We start from the raw sequence: 27109 nt of genomic DNA, 5'->3' as shown, positions 1-27109 counted from the left end.
AAATTTTTTTGCAGCTAAAATTGATTTTGTGAATTTTTCAAAAACGTCTGTCCTCTCTGCTCCACCCTGTATGTACACACACACACACACACACACAGACACACACACACAAGTTATGGAATGGAGTAGGAAAAATCCGGGCTACATTTTTTCTTAGTGTGTGGAACCTCAGAAGTGGTAAAATCCAAGTGAGGTGTATGCCACTGGCTACTCTTCAGGTCAAGGATGTCTTGATTAGATTAAAGGTTACATTGTCACAAGGAGGTACATACTGACGCAAAAAAGATTCAGTATGAAAGGGGTCTATAAATGTAGGGAGAAATAAGTATTAGAAGGGAAGAAAAAAATATAAGGGAGTGAGAGGAAGGAGAAATTGAGCAAGGTCAGTCGACTGGTAGTGGATAGCATAGTAGTTTTGGCTAAATCACAGAATTTAGTAGTGGGATTGGTACTAGAAAAAAAGATAAATTGGAGGGGAGATGGTGAGGAAATATTTTAGGTCATGGTGGGGGGGGGGGGAGAAAATGTGTATGAATAAAGCAAGGTAGGGTGAGGGATTTTGTTGGTAGTCAAAGGGCTTTTATGGCTGAAGGTAGAAATTAGCAGGGGAGTGGTAAGAAAAACAAATATATGAAGTGGTGTAAGTTTATGTAGGCTGGAGGGGGGTAGGAGGGGGAGGGAGTTGAAATGAAAGGAAAGAAAAATATTTTAGATACTAAGTATAAATACAGAGAGAATTTAGTAATTGACAATCAAGGAATTAAAAAGGGAAAAAGATATTGTTGGTTTAATACAAAGTGGTAGTGAGGGTGGATGAGTGGGAGAAAAATATATATGTATATATGACAGTTAAGGGAAAATAAGAGCAGGGTGGGGTTGTAGTTATTTGTATTTTGAGAATAGATGTAGTGCCCGATGTTTGCAGATGAATATTATACTGCTGCATTCATTGAGACAGTCCGTGAGTGGTTGGCATTAGGAAGGGCATCCAGCTGTAGAAACACTGCCAGATCAGACTGGAGCCTGGTGCAGCCTCCTGGCTTCCCAGACCCCAGGCGAACTGTCCAACCCATGCCAGCATGGAAAACGGACGTTAAACGATGATGATGATGAAGATCCTGTGTAAGACAGTTCGGCATTCTCAATAAATGCACAAAAACCGTTTTAAGGGCTACATACTTTGGATTGTTGTTACTGGATTAGCAAAACAATTATGAGAACAGAACCAAGGGATAAGCCCCGCTTTCCCGGGAATTACCGGGTTTGTCAGCTAGTATGTATATATGTCTATAATATATATATATATATATATATATATATATGGGACAGGGTGGACACAAAGACCCGTTTTTGGCTACATCCAAAGGAAACAAGCTGGCTTATTGGCCTGAAGTTGTTCACCAATACTCTGCAAACTATGGAACTTTCTCTGCTCTGTGACTGCCCAGGACCCTTATTAATTACTCTACATTGTCCTTCCTGTGGAATTCCTTCCACTCATGTCCGTTGTGTTATAGATTTGCCATTGTTCAAAAGGAATGTTAATTGTATTGATGACATAAGTCTCAGAAGTTCATGAGCACAATGCCCTTTCTTTCAGACCAGTTCAATAACACATGCACACGTGCACACACACACACACACACACACACACACACACACACACATACCTGTAGACACAGTTCACAAAATAAGCTAAAATTAAAGTGTGGATATCTGGAGGTGTGCCACTTTATCTAATTCCTTCTCTTTAAATTTTCCCTCTTGTTTCTCTTATGTCACCTTCATTCTAAAAAGTGCCAGCTATATTCTCCGTCTATTCCTTTGGTATGACTGATGGAAGCTGCTGCTGCTGCTGTTTCCAGATTAAATGATTTAGGTCATGTTACTCATGGAAACTTCAACTTCATTCATTGACATTCATTTTTTGTTTTTTTTGTTTGTGACTTTGTGTTGGTTGCTGTTGTAAAGGTTATGTTATAGAAGAATTTCTAGAATTCAGATATTTCGTCAGGGCTTTATAAGGAACTACATATTGAGAATCATCAATAACTAAATTAATTAATTAAACAATATCCTTCACTCTCAGACTCCTGCATCCCCACTTTTAACTTCTTCCATACTGCTAATAGTCGCCTTTGATGTTCTATGTTGTCAGCTGCTAACTTGCCTTTCCATTACCAATCCTTACCCCTCCCATGATGCAGTCCTTTGCCTCTGGGGAAAAGCTGCAGCTCCCGTTCAGCATGTATTTCTGTTGTAATTGCCTTGCATATCAACCATTGACTTTGTGGATAAGAGTTGAGATTGATATGTCAATAACACACACACAAATTCATACATAAATATATACGTGTGTGTGTGTGTGCGTGCATGCATGAGTATGTATACGCTCTCTATCTCTCTCTCTCTGTCTATATATATATATATATGTGTATATATATATATATATATATATATATATATATATATATATATATATATATATATATATATATATACTCTTTTACTCTTTTACTTGTTTCAGTCATTTGACTGTGGCCATGCTGGAGCACTGCCTTTAGTCGACCAAATCGACCCCAGGACTTATTCTTTGGAAGCCTAGTACTTATTCTATCAGTCTCTTTTGCCAAACTGCTAAGTTACGGGGACGTAAACACACCAGCATCGGTTGTCAAGCGATGTTGGGGGGGACAAACACAGACACACAAACACACACATACACATATATATATATATACATATATACGACAGGCTTCTTTCAGTTTCCGTCTACCAAATCCACTCACAAGGCTTTGGTCAGCCCGAGGCTATAGTAGAAGACACTTGCCCAAGGTGCCATGCAGTGGGACTCAACCCGGAACCATGTGGTTTGTAAGCAAGCTACTTACCACACAGCCACTCATGCATATATATATGCATGTATGCACATGTATATGCATGCATATTTATATGCTTATATTTCTAATTTATATACTCTCTTATATATGTGTGTGAATTTTGTGGGTTTTTGTGTGTGGAGTCTGGTACAGCCTTCCAGCTTTCCAGCCCTGGTCAAACCGTCCAACCCATGCCAGCGTGGACAATGGATGCTAAATGATGATGTGTGAAGATACGCCCAAGGTTTCTTTCTCTCTTTATTTCTTTACTTATTTATTTATGTATTTACATATTAAATGACATAATGGGCAAACAGTTTTAAAAATATGAATTATCCACATGACGTTGTTATTATTTAAAATTTGATCTAGAGCAATCCAGAGGAAAATGTAATTCTCACTAGCTATATAAACCCACAACTCTTTGAGCTGTAACTGGTTTGATAAGTGCCAATACACGAAGCTCTCAGACCTTGAGTCACTCTGTTGCTTCTGCTGAACGTTATTGACTATATGTGTATATATATATATATATATATATATATATATATATGAAAAATAGTAAATCTGAAAAAAACAAAGAACAAACACAAAGAAACAACAACGTGAGGACGTGGTACTTGTAAAGTATTAGACACTCAGGGAAAGAAAGAAAGATGGTTTAACGTATTGAGCAAAGTTCTTCAGAAACAGAGGAATGTCCAAAAGAAAAGGAAAACAGGAAAAAAAAATTGCCAACGATTCACATATGGTTACGTTGTAAGATACTGCACGAGTGGAAATATATATGAAAGGTTAGAAAATGCAATTTTAGAAATATTTATTCACTTGACCGGTTTCACTTTTTTAGAAAAAGATTGTCAAAAGTAAAATGTAAAGCTTTGTTGTGTTAAGTACTGGTTGTCACAAATGTATTAAAATATATATATATACATTCTTTGATAATAATAAGAAAATGTTAAAAACAGTTTACAAGAAAGTATTCAACAAAAAGTATTAGGAGTTCAATAAAAATCATGTTTGTTTGGTAGTATATATATACACAGAAGGAGATATATTTAAGAATTTACAAAAAAATTGGAGAGGAACCGACCTGTCTTTTTGGCATTTTTTCTGTCTTGTGTGTAGCTAAGGAATGTTTGCTATTTTAAGGGACAGTGTAGAAGGTTGGTTGGGGTGGGGGGAAGGAAGAGCAATGTGGAATTAAAAGGATTTTTTTGGACAGCCAGTACTTAACACAACAAAGCTTATACAAAGCTTTACATTTTACTTTTGACAATCTTTTTCCAAAAAAGTGAAACCGGTCAAGTGAATAAACATCTTTAAAATTGCATTTTCAAACCTTCTTTCATATATATATATATATATATATATATATATATATATATATATATATATATATATATATATATGATGTCTGTCCACTCGTGACTGAGGAAGACCATTGCTGACCTTCAGGAACATTGTGCACTCTAGGACTAACTTATATTTTCCATTGGTGGCTAATGAGCCCTACTCTTGACAAGCATACACGACTGCAAATATTGCAGACCAAGCTTTCCCCATTCACTGCACCAGCAGTGCACTTTCAAGCAGCACGCTTAAGTTCTTCATGCTGGATACATGCTCTCTCTCAAAAGTGTCGCCCCCACCTCCTTAACATGCTTCCTTCATCTGTGGCGATGACAGGCATTGCTCTCCCAGTCAGTCTCCTGCATATCACAGGCCTTTAATGAGGACTTGACACAGTCCTTAAATCGCAGCCTTGGTTTCTGCCGGAGTCTCCTTCCATTCACAAGTTCCCCCTATAGCATCTGCTTAGGGATCCTGCTATTCTTCATTCTAATATATATATATATATATATATATATATATATATATATATTTACATACATACACACACACATAGACGTGTGTGTATGTATGTATGTGTGTGTGTATATATATGTGTGTGTATACACACATACACATATATATGTGTGTGTTTGTGCATGTATATACACACACATATCTATGTATACATGCACATGTGTAAATCTATGCATTACTGTGCATGTGGTGTGTGATATGCACACTTTAGCATGCATATCTATTTGTATTTTTCATGTGCTTTATTCAATAGTCTTCGTAAACCTTCCTGTGTTGGATTTTGTTTAGCTTCAAACTGTTTTATCCTTTCCAAACACACACACATGTGCTGATGGCATAAATGGTAGAGAACTGTTCTGTCTACTGTTGGGCAGACTCTTGGCTTATCATGACTTCTGAGTCAAAAATGGTTTCTAATATTTGCATATTGACTAGGCTATGGTACACACACCATTAAATTTGTCTCAGTTCACTGGTACTCGACTATTATCTTATTGACCCAAGGGGGATGAATGACTGTGTCAGCTTCTGTGGGATTTGAAATGCGACTGGATACAGTTAAGCAATTTGATTGGCATTCTACTATTTTTCTTCTCCAAGCTCCTAGTATTTTAATGTGGAGCTTGTTGTTTCTATGTTGGAATTCTATACAGTAGTTGTTTTCATACCATTCTAAAGTCAGTGCTTGTAATACACCAGAATTGGCTCATTCAATTGATCTACACTCCTCTTCACACAAATTACTTTCTGTCAAAAAGAAACATTGTTACTTGCCTTTCAACAATTCTAGATTAGAGGGTGCATTGGCACAATCGAAGTATCACCATTGTCAGCCAATAAAATGCTTAGCAGCATTATGTTCTGAGTTCAAATTCCACTAAGGTCAACTTTGTCTTTCATCCTTTTGCGGTTAAGTACCAGTCATGTACTGGGGTCAATGCAATCAACTTATCCACTCCCACCCTGAAACTGCTGGCCTTGTGCCAGAATTTGAAACTGATATTCCTTTCAGATCTTTGTGATTTGGGTTCAGATCTCACTAAGCTTAACTTCACCTTTTATCTCTCTGAGGTCACCAGAGTCAATTTAATTGATAACTAACCATCCCTCAATTTCAGTTTTTGTGCCTCTGATTGAAACAGGACTTCTTGGAGATTTGTTCATCCCACCACATTCCTTGTAATAGCATTTGTCTGTGTCTTCAAGTTTTGTTAGGTCTTGGATATTAACTGCACAAAATACCAGGAATTGAAAGAGACACAACTATCAATTGTCTCAACCAACGTGAACCTGTAATGTAATAGGTTTAATTATTTCTTTTTAATGAAAAACTCTTAATTAAGCTTAGTATCTTACCAATTGTTAACTCCAGTGAGCTGATCTCTGTTCTTGGAGCTATTCAGATAAATGTTTGGCAAACCTCTCAAAGCTCTTAAGTGTAGTTTAAACCCGATCAAGTAAACCATTGATATTCCAGATATTCCAGACATGGTTTCTCTGTCTTTTAAGGATATCTAAAATTATTATCTGTGTCTTCTATTTCAGTAGTGTGATATTTGGGTGAGATTTGGTTATTGTTAGCGGTTGAAACAACCGTGTAGAGAGCTTCAATTATCAGGGAGTTGGTTAACATTAGAATAGGATGTTACTGGACAAACAGCAGTAGTAAAAAGACAAGTAAGATGATGTAGGATGCGAAGTGGCTGACATAGTGCTGAGGAGGAAGTGAGATATGTGATGGAAAGTACGAGAATTGTGTTGGTAGAAGGTAAGAGAGAGAAATGTAACAAATGTGATTGTAAGTGAATGAACTCTATCACTTGTGTGCTGTGCAAGAGGTCATATTATCAAACCAGAGAAGGGTCATTTGTTAAGGTTTGTAGTTTAAAGCCTTGTCTGATGTTGATGTATTAATGGGGTGATTGAACATACCTCATCTCTTCTGTAACATGTGTCTAAGAGATAGAGGACAATACAAAGGAAGTATTTCTACTTCTTTTCTTGAATGCATCAGCAGATGACTGAAAGTCATCAAACAGGAAGATGGGGTGGGGGGTTGTAGTATCAGCATTCATTCTTTTTCTGTTGTGGTATTGGTATTATTATTATTAGTAGTATTAGTATTATTATTATTAGTATTAGTAGTAGTAGTAGTAGTAGCTGTTTAAGTTCTATTACCTCTGGCCCAAGGTAAAGGCTGACTGTTAAAAGTGTCCTCATTGTCAATGTACTTTATCACTTGTGGAGGAGGAGGATTGTTGTCAATGACTAATGTCACCATTGTTGTCCCTGCAGTAGTGTGTGTGCTTGTGCATGCATACATGTCTATTTATATATGTGTGTATGCACACACATTTTATTCTAGCTAAATAGATTGCATAGCATCATTTTCTAAATAACATTTTTTTTCTCATTTATCCTCATCAAAAGTAATTAGGTCACATATCTTTCTATTGATGTTTAAATGAAATGGCAAAAACATAGTGATTAATGCATAGCGTCCAGAGAAATGAACGCAGGAAAAATTACTATTGCAAGTTAAGTAAACTACCTATTGAGCTTATTTTTGGTATAGTCTGCCTCTAAACTGGTGCTGCATACAAACAAACCAACTATACACATGTAGGAAACAAGTAAGAGGGATTTTTCTGAATGCTATCCATTCATGGGTTAAACATGAAGCAGGTTCATGAAGGAGGGCAAATAAGAATTTGTTATCTGTATTGTCATTCATAACTCTTGATGAATAACATGAGTGAAACCAATTCAGTTTGATAATTGAATAACATTAATAGTTTCTGTATAACTTATTTACCATGATGCTTACCAATTAGAACTTCTTTTTGACTTGGTATTTGACCATTTTGTTTGCCTTCAATCATATTTTAATCTCCTGACACTTGTCATAAAGCCAGCCACTCCCCACTGGGTGGTGGTGCTAGTGGGGATATTCTTTTTTTTGTCTTTCAAATTACATGGCAACCTCACCAGTGCTGGTGGCATGAAAAGAAAGAAGAATCACCCAGACTAGACTATAAAGTGGTTGGCATTAGGAAGGGCATCCAGCCATAGAAACCATGTTAAAGCTGATATTGGAGTTTGATGCAACCCTGTGGCTCACTACTGGATCTTGTCAGACCATCTAACCCACGCTAGCATGGAAAGACGAACATGAAATGATGCTGACAATAATGTTGATGATGATGAAAATTTATTTCATATTTAATTGACTTCATTATATTGCTGCATTTATTTTGAATTCAAGAAGGATAATCACAGCACTGTTGAACCTTAATTTGGTTGTTTAACAATTGGAATTCACCTCTATCCTATTTTTTTTATTAAATTCATGGAACTAAGCCATAGGGCAGTGCTCTGCAATCTTTTTCCATTTGCGGTACACTTATATTCTTTTCCAAAATTCAGTGGCACACCTGAACTAAAAATATAACTATAAAAGTATAGGGAAAAATTGTATTCAGGTTACACTGTGGCACACATAGCATCATCTCGTGGCACACCAGTTGCAGAGCAATGTCTTAAGCCCTTTTACTTGATAAAAGGAACAGAACCAAAGTAGATAATTTCCAATAATTTACAGGTAATTTCTGAAACTTGAAGAGATGAAAGGTAAAAACTATCCTTGATAGAATTTGAACTTGAAACAATGATGCTTCACATTTGATATTAGAATAGTAATAAGGCTTTAAAGAGATCTGGTTAGATTTTCCTGATGGCCATTTTTAACCAACTCCCTGAAGAGAATAATAATAATAATGATTTCCTTCTTTTTGTTTTTTGTATGTAAATGATAATACAAAACTATTTTTGTATATCTTCCAGCGTTGCAAGCAATGTCCATTAAGCTGGTGTCCAGCGGCAGTTACAATGTGCGGGCATCCGAAATGGCCCATGATCGGCAGCTGAAAACAATCACCTGTTTGGTACACTTTCTGGATGATACCGAAGAATATTTCGAGATTGATGTGAGTTCATATATCTGTATTTCTTTTCACAGCAATATCAAAGATGAGGAATTTTTTTTTCCTTCTTCCTTGTCTCCCTTATAATCATCATCATTGATATTAGCTTTTATGTTCTGTCTTGAAATACGATTACCAATTCTTCTAAAATTGTTTTACTTGATTTTGTATTCATAATTACCTCACTAATTTTTTTCTTTTACTTCCAAAGCTTTCTTACACTTTGTCCCAATATCAAGCTCCCTCTTTCTGTTCTGCTGTTACTATTATGAAAAGCCATTTCTTATAATTCTTACTCTTCTTCCTCTCACATTTTGCCCCCAACCCCCATCCACAACACTGTTGATCACTCTGACAAATCAATTCTTTACAGAGTTAAATTCCATAGAAAATACTTTCTTTTCTTAACCATCCCTTTTGACTATTTTGTAAATATCCTCTCTTTTACTCATTCTAATGTTCTGAAATCTAGATTTGTTAACTTGATCCTGGTCCCACATAAATACAAACGATTCCACTCAGCTTTTCTCTTCTCTTATCCCTTTTAGTGTGTTTTAACACCAAACTTCATTATACGAGATACTTTGGCATTCACTTCATTTCCAGAATCCTAACTCTTGGAACTGTTCTTTCCTCCTGCTCTCTCTCTCTCTCTCTCTCTCTCTCTCTCTCTCTCTCTCTCTCTCTCTCTCTCTCTCTCTCTCTCTCTCTCTCTCTCTCTCTCTCTCTCTCCCCCTCTCTCTCTCTCTCATTAACACCACCACAGTAACGTGAAGCTGACTGGGGGCTCTATTACTTTTAATACTCAGAGTGGCTTGGAGTAATGTGAAGTTAAGTATCTTCACATACCAGGAATTCAACCCTCAACCTTATGATTGAGAACCCAATTACCTACCCACTTGGCCTTCTACCTTTATTAGACTAATAGTATACTTGTTTATTCAATCAACAATACATTTCAGAAAGATTTGACTCAATAATAAATCACTATTTTGTAACATTTTTTTTTTGTTTTGCACAAATTTCCTCACTTTGACTCTATTGTTTGATCAGCTTCCTTTCTTGACTGAGCTAGGTTAGGGTTTACTGGTCTAGCCACTAATCCTATTGATCTAGAAGATCAATTCTTCAACAAACTCAGGAATATCACCTGAAGACAAGTGCAGGGAATATTCTTTTGTACTCTAGGCACAAGGCCCGAAATTTTGGAGGAGTGGGGCCAGTCAATTAGATCGACCCCAGGTAAAGTTGACCTCGGCGGAATTTGAACTCAGAACGTAAAGACAGACGAAATACTGCTAACCATTTTGCCTGGCATGCTAACGTTTCTGCCAGCTCGCCACCTTAAGTGCAGGGAATATTAATCAGACACTAGCATTTGTATAAATTCACTGTAGAAAGGACAAAAAAAAAAGAAAAAAATGAATTGTCTACATGGACCAAACATTTTACAAAACAAAAAAGACAAATGTGTAAGTCTAACACTTAAATGTCTTGTAGGACATCATCAGATCACTGGTTGAAACTATCGACCTAAAATGGAAAATTCCTGGCCTAACTAATTTTATCACCTGAAGACTATCACAAATCAAGAATATCTATCAAAGTATTATTCAAAATAAATAGCATTATGTCTTTAATGAAGGTTTTTTTGTCTATGTGAGAAATATCCTTATTACTTACCTGTGCTGGTGGCACGTAAAAGCACCGCTTACATTCTCAGAGTGGCTGATATTAGGAAGAGCATCCAGCCGTAGAAAACCATGCCAAAGCAGACTTCAGCCTGGTGCAGCCTTCCAGTGTGCCAACCCAGTCAAACCATCCAACCCATACCTGCATGGACAACGGACATTAAATGATGATGATAATGACATTCTATAAACAAATTCCAGTTGCTGCATGAAATTGAAAATCTTTTTGTTTTCCACTCTAAGAATTCTCCTCTTCTATTTTTCACAACAATCACACATCTCTGAATACAATACTTGTGCATAGCTAACATTGGATATGAACCCACATGTAAAACTCCATATCCATGTAGACACTTATGTGTTATTGCTACACACATACAAGTAGATGTGTGTGTGATGGCTGATAAGCTTATCCAACCAGTCTGGTTTAATATGGGATAAGATACTTTAAGTATCAGGTGAGACTTAAAATCCCTCTCAAATGTATTTTATAAATTTTACTGTTTCCGGTATTGTGTTCTCTGCCCGCACTTTATCAGTCAATGTTTACTTCTTAAACTTCCTTTAAAATAATATTGACTGTGCAAACATGCATGTGTTTGTTTGTATATGTGGCTGCACATGTATTAGTAGCATGTATGTATATTTGTGAGTAGGTTTGTATATATAAATACAACAGACAACTTAACAGGCTGACAAATCACAAACCCCTTCAGGTAGATGGCTCTACTTGATCTGTAGAAAAGACGTAGGCAGAAACTCCATATGATGTACCCGGTGTAAGCTATGGACACATAAGTGGTGCAGCAATATAAGAGGAAGGTTAACAGGGAAGATAGTTTTTGTGTATGGAAGGTGCACAGTTACAATAAACACCGAAAATGTATAGAAAATAGATTCCATCACATGCTAGGGGGGTGAAACCGGAAGTAGTTGATAACTCCTGTTACCTAGGTGACCAAGTCTGTAGCTGGGGTGGATGCTCTGAGAGCGTAGCTGCTAGAATAAGAATAGGCTGGGCAAAGTGCAGAGTGTTCCTACCTCTGCTGGTAACAAAGGGGCTCTCACTCAGAGTGAAAGGTAGACTGTATGATGCCTGTGTGCGAACAGCCATACTACATGGCAGTGAAACATGGGCTGTGACTGCTGTGGACATGCATAGGCTTGTAAGAAATGAAAGTAGTATGCTCTGCTGGATGTGTAATGTCAGTGTGCATACACGACAGAGTGTAAGCATCCTGAGAGAAAAGTTGGACACAAGAAACATCAGATGTGGTGTGCAAGAGTGATATGACGTTTGTTGTAGGCATGATCTTTATATCTCTTGGTACACAGTATCTCTGAATGTTGAAAAGGTGATTTGCAACATGAAGGGCATCCAAGCATAATGCATTATTATTGCAAAAGGATTCATTTTCAGGACAAATGACTGTAGTTGGGGCTCCTGCAATCTACCCCTCACTATATGACTGGCTTTCAAAATATCTGTTGTGCCCTTCTGTCATGTTCAATTTAACATATACATTTGAGTATAGATACATTCTCATACAAACTTGCACTTATACACACATTTACTTAAGTACACATTCTCATGTTTGTATGCACTCTCTTTCTTTCTCTCTCTCTCTCTCTCTCTCTCACACATACACACACACACACCAGCATATGCACTCATGCATGCAGAAGAGCCAAACCCTTTATTTGGTGTGACTTCAGCTCTCCAATCATAAATGAATATATTGTGTAAGTAGGTTGACCTACAAGGAGGAGAGAAAAGAATCTGCTGCTGCTATTATTACCAAGTTAAACTGTAATGGGTAATCACTAGTGTTGGTAGTGACATTTGAAGTTAGCCCAAGATGATGATGATGACCACCACCACCTCCTTCTTCCCTATCACCCCTCCACCTTCGCCTCCCACCTCCTCTCTTCATCTCATATCACTGTACTACTTTTTAAAGCATTTTTTCTTAAGCTATACTAAGGGTAACTAAAGGTAACATTTTTAAACTCCTTCTGCAAACAGGTTATTTGAAGAGTGACACAATTAATCGTGTTTCTTGTACATTATGCTATCATTCAACTACGGTAGCAGTTGAATAATATTCTCTTAAGGCTGCAATTTACTCACATGCAGCATTTTTCAGAGCTTGTTACTTATTCAGTTCTTAACCAAATTGAAAACTCTTAACATATTTGAAGAGAACTGGTCCCTGGCTACATTTTGCATAAAAACAATTTGAGATTTGGTCCATCATCTCTATTTTTGGCCAACATACAAATTCTCCCCAAATTCTAGACATTTTTCATGCCACCAGAACTGAGCCTTTAGTCCACTGTCACTCTTTTCCTCAACAGGTCATCTGGCAATCAAGATAATACACTTCACAGTTTTCTATAAAACTAAGCTGATTTCTCCTGTCAACATATATTTCACCTGATTCATTTGAAACAGCTAAGGGTGTGACCATTTCCATCTATATTCCACAACCCACAATCATATACTGTTTGCAAGGCTAAATTTCTGAGGTCCCCAAGTTGCATGCTTTGCAGGTGAGCTCAGCAAACTCTCTCTCTCTCCCTCTCCCCCTCTCTCTCTCTCAGTTAAGAAGTCATTATATGTTCAGTACCCAATAAGAGTAACTTCTCTGACCATACCGGCTGCCAAACTATGACACTCATTTCTAACACTTCAGAGTTGATGGAGGCAGTTAGTTGTAACCAAGCACACCACCTTCATTACCTTGGGTTGCAGTTTTACCTCAGAAACGATTTCTGTAGTTTTAGGTCAACTAGACTTACTTTCTTATATCACGTAGCAGTGGTCTTTCATGCTTGTCAACTTAGTTACCAAATCGTCCAACCCATGCTAGCATGGAAAGCGGATGTTAAACGATGATGATGATGATGATGATGAACACTAGCAAAGCATTCAGATTTGTCTGATATAACATCCTAGATAGATGGCCTGCCTAGAACCTTCTCCTCTCTCTTGTCTTATACAGGATTGGAAGTTTCTTGCTAAGTTCTACAATTGCTGCATTTACTTATGAGGCACCCTCCAACCCATGTTTTCTATTCCATGAGGTTTCTTATATTTAGTTGGTTTTTTTCTTCTAAATTTTCTGCCCTACTCCAATATTTTCCATCAACTATTTAAACTCCTCATCTTTTCAATCTAGCATTGCTCTTTCCTTTTAACATTATATCATTAGTGTCTAGGTTTTTCATCACTTCCATCAAGTGTCATAGCTTCTCACTTCACAAACAATAGATGAATGCAGCTTCTTATTTGATTTCGGCCATCATCACTGCTGCCAAAGGAAAAAGAGAACAAAACAAATAAACAAATACCTAACTCATCTGGCAAGATATTTACTATTGTTCCACTCCCAAAAAGACAAGAATTTTTAGGTCAGCTTGAATAATGGGGGTCATACTGCAGGAAATACATTCCATAACTTGTAAAGGTGCTAAGTTAGCGAGACTCCTAAATCTATTCAGTTTATGCTGATTACATAAACACACCCATTATATAACAACTGCACACAGGGCTATATGATGTGTGTAGCATGTTATATTATTATATAACACGCTGCATTTACACATGCACTTACCAGAACCCTATACTGGAAAATTTAGAAGTTTGGGCTTAAAATATGACTTCTAAAGAAGAGGTGGGTCCTCTATGCAACCCTTGAAGAGATGCTTATTCAGCTTTCAAGAAGATAACTATTTCAGTTCTTTGTTGAGGGGATTAGTAGCTGCTATCAATATTCCTACTAACCTGAGAAGAAAGAACAGCTCTCAGGCCGTATGATGACAATAATATTATTGAAACAAATAACATATCATACAGGTAAACTGCAATGTGTGAAGAGTATGATTGAACTGAAAACATTTTTTATGAAAACTAACAAACCATTGATGTGCCTGAATGAGACCACCCAATCAAATCTCTCTCAAACTCTACCATCTTCCAAAAAGGAATACAGATAATGATTTTATCCTAAAAATATTTTATGTTATATGTCAACACATATGCACACACTTGTGTATATACGTGCATGTACACTCATATATACATGTACATATATAAGCACACTCATCATCTTCATCATCATTTAGTGTCCATTGTCCATGGGTTGGACAGTTTGACCAGGGCTGGCACGCTGGAAGGCTGTACTAGACTCCAGTCTGATTTGGCATGGTTTTCTATGACTGGATGCCCTTCCTAACACCAACCACTCCAAGAGAGTAATGGGTGCATTTACGTTCCACCAGCACAGATGCCATTTGTGTGACACTGGTATCTGCCACAACTGTGATTTCACTTGGCTTTATTGGTCTTCTTCTTAAATGCGACATAATGCCAAAGGTCTCGGTCATGGCCTCCGTGAGGCCCAACACTTGATAGGAGCTCAGCCACTTTGCCTCCATGAAGCCCAACACTCAAAAGATGTTTTTTTACATGTCACTGGCACAGGGGCCAGTGACATGACAGCAGCATCAGCCATGACGACAGTTTCATTTAGCTTGATGGGTCTTCTTAAGCACAGCATATTGCCACAGGTCTTAGTCGTAAGTCATTGCCTCTGCGAGGCCCAAAGTTCGAAAATCATGCTTCACCACCTCATCCCATGTGTTCTTGGGTCTACCTCTACCACAGGTTCCTTACACAGTTAGAGGTTGGCACTTCTTTACACAGCTGTCCTCATCCATATGCATCACATGACCATACCAGTACAGTCATCTCTCTTGCACACCACATCTAATGCCTCTTATGCTTACTCTCTGTCAAACATGCACATTCAGCGAAGCATACTAGCGTCATTTCTTTTAAACATGTCCTCAACTGTCACAGCCCATGTTTCACAGACATGTAGCATGGCTGTTCGCACACAGGCATCATATAATCTGCCTTTCACTCTGAGAGAGAAGCTTTTTGTTGCCAGCAGAGATAGGAGCTCTCTGAACTTTACCCAGTCTAATCTTATTCTCACAGCTATGCTCTTGGAGATCCACCTTCACTACTAACTTGGTCACCTAGATAACAGAATCTATTTACTACCTCTAGCCTACCCTACTGGCAGTTGATAGAATCTCTTTTCTGTACATTTTTAGTGTTTATTTTACTTTTGCCTCTTCCACACACAAAAGCTATTTTCCCTGTTAATATTCCTCTGATATTGCTGCACCTCTTGTGTTCAATGCTTACACTGGGTACATCTTATGGAGTTTCTACCTATGCCTTTTTTACAGATTGAGCAAGGCCATCTACCTGAAGGGATTTGTGATTTGTCTGCCTTCCTAGTCACTAAGACTTTGGTTTTTGCTAGGTTAACTTTAAAGCCCTTTCATACTAGACCTTGATTCCATACCCTGAAACCTCTCTAGTTCTTGTAGTGATTCAGTTAGAAGAACAAGGTCATCAGCATAGAGGAGCTCCCAGGGGCAACCCATCTTAAATTCCTCTGTTATTGCCTGGAGGATTATGATGAACAAGATGGCGGTTGAGGGGGTTGGTGAGCCCCTGAATTCTTTGCTGTACTCATTGCCAATCCTCACCTTACTGATAGTGTCCCTCTACATGGCTTGTACAGCTTTCACGAACCACTCATCTATCCCTAGTTTCCACATTGACCACCAGATAAGGGATAAGGGACCCTGTCAAAGGCTTTCTCCATGTCAACAAAAGCCAAGTACAAAGGTTTATCTTTGGCTATGTATTTCTCTTGTAGCTGCCTTATCAGAAATATAGCATCAGTGATGCCTCTCCCTGGCACAAAACCAATCTGCATCTCATTTAGACTAACTTCTCCATAATTAGTTGGACCTTCTCCATAATTTTCATCACCTGATCCAATAATTTGATACCTCTGTAATTATTTCTATCTAAGGCATCACCCTTACCTTTGTAGCAGATGACTATGGTGCTGCTATGCCAGTCACTAGGTATGACTCCTTTGTGAACCACCTGATTTACAATATGGGTGACCAAACGTTAACCCACATGACCAGATATTTTAAGCATCTCAGCGGTGATTCCTGATGGGCTGGGGTTTTTCCCTGTCTTCATATCCTTTAAATTTAAACTTTTTCATATATACATGCATACTCACAAAAACAGATAGGTCTAAGGAGGCCCTCACACTTGAGACCATTTGTTGATGTTGCTATTTGTGGAGATTTGTTTTAAGAATGCTTCCAAGAAAATATTCTGTTGAATTTATATTTATGAGGAAGTTACAATGTATGATTTGGAGCCATGAGACAGGGAGGAGTCAAACTGATTTTGGAATGTGTAGGGTGGTGACAGATAGTTGAATGGATACTGGAAATGGCTGTTGTGTTATGTAGGAATGCAGTTGGATACTTAAGTTGGACAGCTGAATACACAGACCTGGGTTTATCAATAGACTTACTAATTGATTCATAGAATAAGGGAAGAATGGCAATGGAATTTAGACAGACATATTGGTGTGCAGACATTTTGGTTGGAGTATTGAGGCTATGATGAGAGTACAGGTGGATGGGAAAATGCTCGCTTAGCTGAATAGAAAAGGTTAAACAGATTTCTTCTCCATTTAGACCTTGATTAATTTGTATAAATATGATTAGTATTGATTAACAGTAAATGCTTTTGAGAATAAATACTTTATTTGACCCACCATTGTTGTATATGCAGACATTAACATTTAATATGATGCTGACAATATCACAGTGTTATGAACTCCTTTTAAGGTTAAGGCTGATTTTATTGTTTGATTAAAAACATAACTTAGGTTTGAATATGCAATGATTCAGTGGGAAATCTGAACATCAATAACTTTTGATGGATTGCGTCCATTTCAAGAGTAAAAATATAGATTTGGTGTGTGTGTGTGTTTATTTGTTTCAGTCATTTGACTGTGGCCATGCTGGAGCACTGCCTTGAAGGATTTTAGCTGAACATATCAACCCCAGGACTTATTTTTAAAGCCTAGTACTTATTTTATCTCTTTTGCTGAACTGTTAAGTTACAGGGACATAAACACACCAACACTGGTTGTCAATCAATGATGAGGGGACAAACATAAACACACAGATAGATATATACATATATACACAATGGACTTCTTTCAGGTTTCTGTCGACCAAATTCACTGACAAGGCTTTGGTCAGCCCAAGGCTATAGTAGAAGCACTAGCGTAGCTAGAGTGTGTACCACCCAGGGTGGCCCTTCCATTTGCCACCCCCAGACCCCACAAAAAAAACATATTGCCTACAGCTGACCCAAAAGTACTGCCCCTACCATCCTCCCCTACCCCCTAGCTATGCTAGTGAGTAGAAGACACTTTCCCAATGTGCCACACAATGGGACTGAACCCAGAACCATATGGTTGGGAAGCAAGCTTCTTACCACACAGCTATACATCTCACTCTCTCTCTCATACATATATATATATAGTGTTAAGAGAGAGAAAGTCATGAGCAGCTTAAGAACTGCACTGTAGATTTTGCTGGTGACATCTGTGTTGGTTTATGCCATGGATTTATAATAATTTCACAAAAGGTTAGATTGTGAGAGTTGTGCTGGGTGGAATGTTAAAATACCAAACTCACTGTAAGTGGCTGAGGTGTTGTTATCCTTCATGTTTCTAGCACATTCTTTAACTCTGCACTGTAGCACATAGTTAGTAATAAAAGAAGAAATAGGCATTGGGTAGTACACTAGGATTAGGTCGGATATCCAACCATGAAAGCTACTTCACAAATTTTTTCATCTGGATACGTATGAATATCTTAGAACCCTCCAGCTCTTCATGTAGTGAATATACCAGAGAAAATTTTAAAAAAAACAGATAGGATTTAATCCCATTTGCAGGAAAATATTTAACAACCTGGGCAATTATTTGAAGATTGCATGTTTCCACTGCCATTTCTGCTACATTCACAAGAGAAGTAAACAGTGTAATATATTACATCCATGAAAAAAGTTTAAATGAGTAAAGTGGGCTATGAGAGTCTGTGTGAAGTTAAAAGCCATGCTTTTGCTGTTTGTTAAATATATAACAAACAATCTGTCGTTCTTTGAAAGTGTAATCATATGCACTCTTTCTTAGAACTAAGCAGTTACGAAGCAAAATACATTTTAAGTGGTTTGAACATGACATTTCACAACATTCTACATCAGTTGTGTGTATGTGTGTGTGTGTGTGTGTGTGTGTAGACCACAAACCTGTAGGTATTCCAAGAAAATATTCACATTTTCCTTGCACATTCATCTCGATTCATTAATATAAAAAAAGGCTAACAGATGAAAGAATAAACTGCTCAATTACATTTTATAATAAAAACTAGTCATCAGATTGTGTACTGGGGAGCAATGTGTCGAAGAATAGACCCAAAGTGTTCTCTGTGTGTCATAAAAGGCAACCAAAAGAGTTTGAAGTAGGATTTGCACTCCAACTTCATAAATTCATCACCAGTAACAGCTACTCAAACACAAACCCATGAGTTGGAGGGTTTGTGTTGCTTGTGTGATGTAGAGGCATCATCCACCAAGAGTAGTAGGAAATCCCCAACAAATGGTGGATGCTGTGACACGCTGTTACAGTACTTCCCCCATACTATTACTACTACTACTACTACTACTACTACCACCAGATAGTAATAGTACCACCATTCATCTAAGCAGCATTCACAAGACTTCACTAATCAATAACTTTTTCCTATTGATAATCTTTAATATAATTATTTTGTCTTCTCACTGCTTCTTTCTCTGCTGTATTTGGACTGTTTCTCCTCTTCAATCTTATTTTAAATATTGTTTGTAGTTTTTCATTCTAAGCTCTTGTTCTACACTCAGACTCTCTGCCCTTCATTGTCTTATTTTCATCCTCTAACCTCTATTTCTTGAAGTTTTCTATTAACTTCTCTAACTCTCATCTTTTTCACTAATTGTCATGCTGTTCTTTGAGTTTTCTCTCCATTTACTGATTATGAACCTTAAATAAGACTATTTTGGTATTTCATAACGCATACACATGCTTTCTCCTATTCATACACACATGCATTCCCGCATATTCTTCTCACACACATATACCGAGGTGGTATCAAAAAGGTTCTCGGACTAGCTGCGTTTAATAAAAAAAAGTAACTTATTTACTTAAGTTTTAACCCCGTCTCCTTTGAAATAGTCATATTGCACAGCAATACCCCAGTCCCAACGTTCCTTCCACTTTTGGAATCTGGCCTAGAAGTCGTTTTCCATAAGCGAGTCGAGAACCTTCTACAATTTGTTGTTGATCTCGACAATGGTGTTCAAACAGCAACCTTTGTGCTCCGTTTTCATCTTAGGGAAGAGATGGAAGTCTGCAGATGCTAAATCTTCACACACATTCTGCATTCAATGTCCCTTTTTCACTATCATGCAACATGCACTTTCTACACAAGCAATATACAATCTACCCTTTGTTTGAAAAGAGAATCCTCTTGTTGCTAGCAGAGGAAACATCTTCCCTGTACTTTTTCTGTTCTTGTTCTGGCTTTCACAACACCCTCCTTCTCTACTAATTAGGTCACCTTGCTAACAGAAGCTATGAAGTATTTCTATGAGGCCATCCAAGCATTGAAAAAAATTTATTTTACTGCTGCTGCTGCTGACTGCTAGCTACTCCTGTTATATCTGCCTCATACAAAGTCTTTAATCTCTGACAGATTGCCTGTGAGCCCAGTACATTTTATGTACCTATAGTTCACTATAGGTGGATACCATATGCAGTTCCTGCTTACTCTTTTCTTGTATATTAAACCAGCATATTTTTTCTGTGATAGCAACAGAGTCTTGTCTTTTTTACTTATTCAAACTTTATCTTCTTCTCCCTTACTCTGAGGTTCTCAATTATCAGTTTTGTTTCCATATTTCAAATCTCTTGTCTAAGTCTTCTCCATTTTTTTGGTGTAAGAACTTGATCATTAGCACAGACAGTCAGCCTTAAACTTCTCTGTTATGGCTCAGAGAACTATAACAAGAAGGGGTTGAGAAGCTAATCTTGATGAACATGTACTACAAATGAAATTTCCTACTGAACTCCTTGCTGTCTATCACTTTGCCAACTGCACCTTTTGCATAGGGCGTGCCCCATTCTGTTTTCTCAAAGACTACTAAGCCACAGGCTGTGTGGTACTTGGTTACAGGTCTTTTTTTTTTTTCAGATCAACAAATGGTTGTTATTAACTTCTTAATAACATGTGCTTAATTTGTTTTTTTTTATGTTCAGTTCCAGTTTTAGGGTATTCTAGTTGAATGATTAATGTGTCTCTGTTTACCACTGTAAACACACATAAAAAAAAAAAGAGAAAAGAGAAAATCCTGAAGCTTCACTTTCTGCAGTCATCCATCTCATAAGAATTTCTGCAATGTTCCACTTCAGTTGTTTAGCACTTAGTAGAATGAAATATCCACCTGTAAAAATATTTGTTACAAGAAATTTTTGCAAGAGTTTGGATATTCTAAAGCATCCAACTGGCAGCAGCCGGGGAAAAACAAATTCTATGTGATTGAATATACTGACAAATAACTAAATATAATCCATTCTCTTTGTTATGATCTTCCATTTCCATCTTCATTTATTTTGCGATCATTTGACTTTCATGAAAAGTAGTCAGTCTCAGCTTGTGGTTACTGTTATGGTATTTTGTTTTGGAAAAAAATGACAAACTCTGCTTGCAGAAATAGAATCTCTCTCCTCTCTCTCCTCTCTCTCTCTCCTCTCTCTCCCCCACTCTCCTCTCCTCTCTCTCCTCCACTCTCCTCTCCCCTCTCTTGCTCTTTCTTCCCCTACCCCCTCTTTCTTTCTCTGCCCCCCCCTCACTCTTTCTTTTTTTTTTAATCTCTTTCTCATTGGCATTAAGATGTATAGAAAGATCTATCCAGCTGTAAAAATCTTTCTATCAATTACATCTGCTTTATTATAAATAATGTCACCCCAGTTGTTCCACTAACAAATCTCATTTCCCAGCTGTGTCTTACTTTTGTGCAACCTCATGAAAAAAATATATTCAAAATAGAAAGAAATGAAATGAAGATTTTTTAAATTTTATTTTATTGAAGAATATTTACAGAAATATTCATGCTCCTTTCAGCCAACAGTATTTACTTTTATGTTAGTCATGTGTATGGCTCAACACCTTATCCATCCATCCATCCCATCATCTGCTTAATAAACTTCTAAGCTGACACCATTTGAATAACTCTATAACATTGGTTCTTATAAGCTGAGTTTTCTCTAAATTTGCTTTGGTCCCCAATCTCTATACCTCACTTTATGCTTAATTTTGTTATGCTTTCTCCATAACTTGTATACTCTACTTTTTTAGTGGTCAGGATGCCATCATCTTTTATACTCTCTGGCCACATCACTTACCATTGTTGTTTAATAATGCTATCATTTCAACTTCTGACCACACCTCAACATCCAATGCTTATGTCCATCTCAATAAGAACAGCCTCTCATGCATAACACTTTTTCACTCATCTATTTCAGAAACGGAATAAAGCTCAGGCACTGCTTGAGAAAGTCTACGATCATCTTGAACTCATTGAAAAAGACTACTTTGGTCTTCAGTTCTTAGAAGTTGCACCAACACCTGAAGGAATGGTAAGTTTCTAGAGTCATCCATTAATTTTTTCCTTTTATTTTCTTTTTTTTTTTACATTTACTGCTATGTTTATGTAGTGAAGGTGCATGGCTCAGTGGTTAGAGTATTGCGCTTACAATCAGTAGATCATGGGTTCGAGTCCTGGGCCAGGCTGTGGTGTTATGTTCTTGAGCAAAACACTTCATTTCAGTGTTGCTCCAGTCCACTCAGCTGCAAATGGGTCACACTGCCATGACAAATTAGCATCTTCTGATCAGGAAGAATGTTAGCCTGCTCTCTCACCTAAGCCAGTGGAATGGCATCATTCAAACAATAGGAAACGTATTGTGACCAGTGATGCCTACAAACATCTGATAATCTGGTCGGTATTCTGATACCATGAATATAATAATTATCATCATCATCATTGCTTAATGTTCGCTTTCCATGCTGGCATGGGTTGGATGGTTTGACATGGGGCTGGCTAGCAGGGAACTGTCCAGACCCCAGTTGTCTGTTGTGGCATGTTTTCTATGGCTGGATGCCCTTCCTAATGCCAACCACTTAAGAGAGTGCACTGGGTGCCTTTTATGTGCCACTGGCATGGGTGCATCAATGCAGCATATGTGCTTCCATCTATTGACATGCTACAGAACTAGTCAGGGAACTTTTTGATACTACCTCATAGATATAATGCAAAAATCCCAGGCTGTGTTTTTCTTCCCCTTTTAATAGCTAAATATGATCGACATTTTAAATATAATGATAATAGACATAATTTAGGGAATTAAATCCTTCTACTTAGTTTCATTTGTTATTTGGAGCTGGCTTTGTGTGACTCACATCCTAGCACGCAAAAATGTTTTACTATCACAACAAAAAAATCTCCAAATTATCAGAAGAATGTGTCATTCATCATCATCATCATCATCATCATCATCATCGTTTAACGTCCGCTTTCCATGCTAGCATGGGTTGGACGATTTGACTGAGGACTGGTGAAACCGGATGGCAACACCAGGCTCCAGTCTGATTTGGCAGAGTTTCTACAGCTGGATGCCCTTCCTAACGCCAACCACTCAGAGAGTGTAGTGAAATAAATATATTTGAAGATTTTATCGATGGGTTAAATGTTATCTATACATAAAAAGATGAGTGAAAAATTGAAGTAAAAATCTCAATCAATTTATTATAATATTAATACTAACTCCTGTCAAAGATTTAGAACTGAGGTTACAATTTTGTGTGGACTTATCAAAGTACTTTTGCAATATCAGAATAAAATAGAGGTTAAATGATAACAAAAGTATTGTATAGGCATAATAATATGAATTTCTTTTTTTTTTTTCTGTCAAATGCGCAATTTAACAATTTTCTTTAAGAGGCTAGGTATACTCCATTTAATGACTAGTAACTTTCTGGTATTATTTAGTACAAATATGGAGGATCTAGTTCTACGACAAGTGTCAAGGCTCACATTTATTAATCAAAAGGAAATTGGACATTTTAAGATTTATGCTTTTCTGAAAGACATAATGGCACAAGAGAAATTATTCCAGTTGGGAATCAAAACTGAGTTACAAACTTCATACCTAAACAGCTGTCCCATCCTGCTGCCTGCCATTTATGATGATAATGAAGATAATCATGTGCTGCTGGTTTAAGATTAAGATTATTGTATACAGTTGAAAAGTTTAAAGAGGACCAAGCCAAAGAAACACTAGCTGAACTTATTGGGACGACCCAACAGCAAGAACTAATAGTGATGGCTGAAAAGAGCAGATTTCAGAAATATAACCAGTGTAGTTGTGCTACAATAATTTTCTTGTTTTTTTTTCTTTCTTACAGAGATGGGTTGATCCTTTGAAAACGGTAAAGAAACAATGCAGAGGTAAATCATCTTCATTTAACTATTTTGATATATTTTATTATATTAGTCCCAGGTCATTCCTATTTAGTCAGACTTAAAATCAGAAGCATTCAAACGTATCAAGAACTACATATGTCCTCTCTCTTTTTGAAAACAGTAAGGAGTGATTTGAGAAAAATTTGGATGCTATTTCTTGCAAGTCAAGCAATCATTTACAGATGTCTAATTTGTCATCATCATGATTTTTCATCACAGTAGGTCTTTCTATTAAAATAGATTTTTCAAAATTTTCTAGTAACAGACAATCTACATTTAAGATAGTCTCTTGGACTTGTTTCAGTCTACTTCTGCTGCTTCTTTCTCTGGCAGTTCTTACAAAATATTGCATAGTCATTACTTTTTTAAATACTGTCTTCTTTTTACTGTTCTTGGAATGTATTTACAGTTCAACTTTTGTGTTATCTGCTCCAATTCACTGATCTTTCCTCATTCTTCTAATCAGAAAAGTTGTGTGTGTAAGGCTTTCTTTAGGTTAATCCTGTGAGTCTCATGGGATGGGAGCTGTGAGGATTGAGTAAAGAGCAGACAAACTCAATAAAAATTAAGATGAGTTTAAACTTGGAAATAATATATTTCTAAATCTCTCAGAGAAATATATGCAGTAGCAGCATGATAAAGTGATAGTATGTTGTCAACTTAATGTGACAGTCCCATAAAAGGGAAGAATGCTACTGTTATTTAGCCCTAGGAAAGACTGTTTCCTGTTCGACTTGACACATTTCCTGTGTCCTTATGTTTTCAAATATATTATTTTTATTTTCGAGAATCAGTGATTGTATTTCACTTGAAATATATGTTTTCAAAGGCAGATAGGCATCGACAGCTAGCAAACCATGCTACTCCAGACTGATTATGAGCAATGACTCTGAAACTAGTCTCTGGATGCTGGTTTTGCTGGGTGGAGGTGCTTGGCTCCACTTTGAAAACATAAGGACACAGGAAATGTGTCAAGGCCAACAGGAAACAGTGTTTCCTAGGGCTAAACAACAATAGCCTTCTTCCCTTTTATGGGACTGTTTGTTTGGCATTTGTGACAGACTGCTTTCTGTGCAGGACAGTGAGTCCGTGGGTGTCTGGAATAGCCACAAAACCAACATTGAGAGAGGTCTCCTTTTCGAGTCGCGGCAGAGTGTTTTCCTTCCTGCTTTGGGGAATCTATTGGCTTAGCTACAATGGGTGCAGTTGGACTGAAGTTGGAACCCTCAGAGTTTAAAAAGACACTGGAACTTTGTTGCACCACATCTAGTGAACGTGCTTGATCATAAGCTGTACTGAGGTTGACACTTTTGTTTTCTAATAGTCTTTGTCATATTTGCTTCAAAGTGAGCCCATTTATAAATGCATCTCAAATCATTTCAGACTGGTACTGCTCAGCACTCACTGCAACAAAGTCACAGTCTTTCGCTAATATTTTGAGTTTGTTTAAGAACTGGTCTAGAGATTCCCTTGGTTTCTGTTTTCTTGTGGCTAAAAGATGGCTTGCCATGATGATGTTCTTTGGTTTAATGTACACACTCTTTAGTGTATTCACAGCTTGTTCATAGTTCTTAGCTTCACTGATGAATTTGTATACATTCGGTTCCACATAATTAATCAAAAGATTGAGTTTATTGATAATCCTACCTTCCTGCCCTGGTAGGGAGTCTATAAAGTTGATGAAAGTTCTAAACCAGTGATTAAAAGTTTTAGCAGCATTTGTAGAATCTGGGTCTACATTCAATCTGTCAGATTTCAAGTATCTTTCCATATCATTCACGTCTTTTCACAAATTTCTTTCTCTATAGACTTCTCTGCAACTTTTCCCAATTGTGATTTTTCAGAAATTAGTTTCTTTGATTGTAATGTATAACCAGTAAATCCTGGTTCAAAGAAACTAATTTTTAGTCATAGTCCTGTACGTTATTCCAAATGGCTGTTCTCTCTCTTTCTCTTCCTGTCAAATGCGCATGCTCTTTATATCAACGTTATTTGCATAACAATAAGACACCAAATTAGATGTAGAGATCACGCAATTTTCTAATGAGGAAGGTGTAAAGCTATAGAAACTATATAACCTGGCTAACCCTTGATATATTATCTTCATTTGATTGACTTTCTGTTCTTTTATTGATGTGGTACAATATAGAAATGTATGTGATGATACCAAGTACAGAAGATTTGTGGGGTGAAATTGTTATCTGAATGTTAAGCCTGATGAACTCATGAAGATTGGTTTTGTTGCTGATGTGTTAAACCTATGCAAACATACCTTGTAAAATGATTTTTTAAACTGATATTGTTATTAACACTAATTTAACTCTTTATTTCAGGTCCAACATACGAGTTTTATTTTCGAGTGAAATTCTATGTGTCTGACCCCAGCAAGCTGAGTGAAGAATATACTAGGTGTGCATCTACAATATCTCTCTTTCTCTCTCTCCCCCCCCCTCTCTCTCTCTCTCTGTCTCTCTCTCTGTCTCTCTCTCTCTTTTTCTCTGTATTTATTTATTTATTTATTCACATGTTTCAGTCATTTGACTGCAGCCATGAAAAGCACGTTTTCTGTATTTGCTTCGCACCACCTAACTGAAAAAGATGAAGGAAAAAACAGGTGTAAATGGCTAGTACTGAAACAAAACAATAAAAAAGATAATACAAAAGGGCACAAATTCATATTAGCCTATCTATTTTCTATAATTTGTATAAGTATCTAAATTGCAGAGCCACCCAAACAAATCGACTCCAGGACTTATTCTTTGTAAGCCTAGTACTTATTTCTGTCAGTCTCCTTTGCCGAACCGCTAAGTTACAGGGATGTAAACACACCAACATTGGTTGTCAAGCAATGGTGAGGGGATAAACACACACACGCATACAAATACATACATACATACATACATACATACATACATACATATATATATATAACCACAACAGGCTTCTTTCAGTCTCTGTCTACCAAATCCACTCACAAGGCTTTGGTCAGCCCAAGGCTATAGTAGAAGACACTTGCTCAAAGTGCCATGCAGTGAGACTGAACCCGGGATGATGTCATTGGGAAGCAAGCTTCTTACCACACAGCCACGCTGTGCCTATATATATATATATATTGGGTTGTAAATTTATAAGATACTTTATTTGCCACAGCTTATT

The 27109-nt window shown here is 37.2% G+C and overlaps 1 protein-coding gene across 27 annotated transcripts in view; it reads left to right on the top strand.

The window, feature by feature from the left end:
• Positions 1-27109, top strand: part of LOC106869538 (tyrosine-protein phosphatase non-receptor type 4) — a 379747-nt gene that overhangs the window by 161608 nt on the left and 191030 nt on the right. For all 27 annotated transcript variants that reach the window (XR_016243461.1, XR_016243462.1, XR_016243460.1 and 24 more), the window contains 4 exons: positions 8592-8734; positions 21954-22067; positions 23896-23938; positions 26287-26362. Coding sequence is in view for 20 of the 27 variants with exons in the window: in XM_014915321.3 (XP_014770807.1) it covers positions 8592-8734; positions 21954-22067; positions 23896-23938; positions 26287-26362 (376 nt within the window). In the remaining 7 variants the exon portion in view is untranslated. The remainder of the gene's footprint in view (positions 1-8591; positions 8735-21953; positions 22068-23895; positions 23939-26286; positions 26363-27109) is intronic.

The sequence above is a fragment of the Octopus bimaculoides genome, chromosome 10 (genome assembly GCF_046866305.1).
Source record: "Octopus bimaculoides isolate indiv1 chromosome 10, ASM4686630v1, whole genome shotgun sequence".
Classification (NCBI taxonomy): Eukaryota; Metazoa; Mollusca; class Cephalopoda; order Octopoda; family Octopodidae; genus Octopus; species Octopus bimaculoides.
The sequence above is the reverse complement of the archived record's forward strand: the minus strand, read 5'-3'. Positions and strand labels throughout refer to the sequence as shown.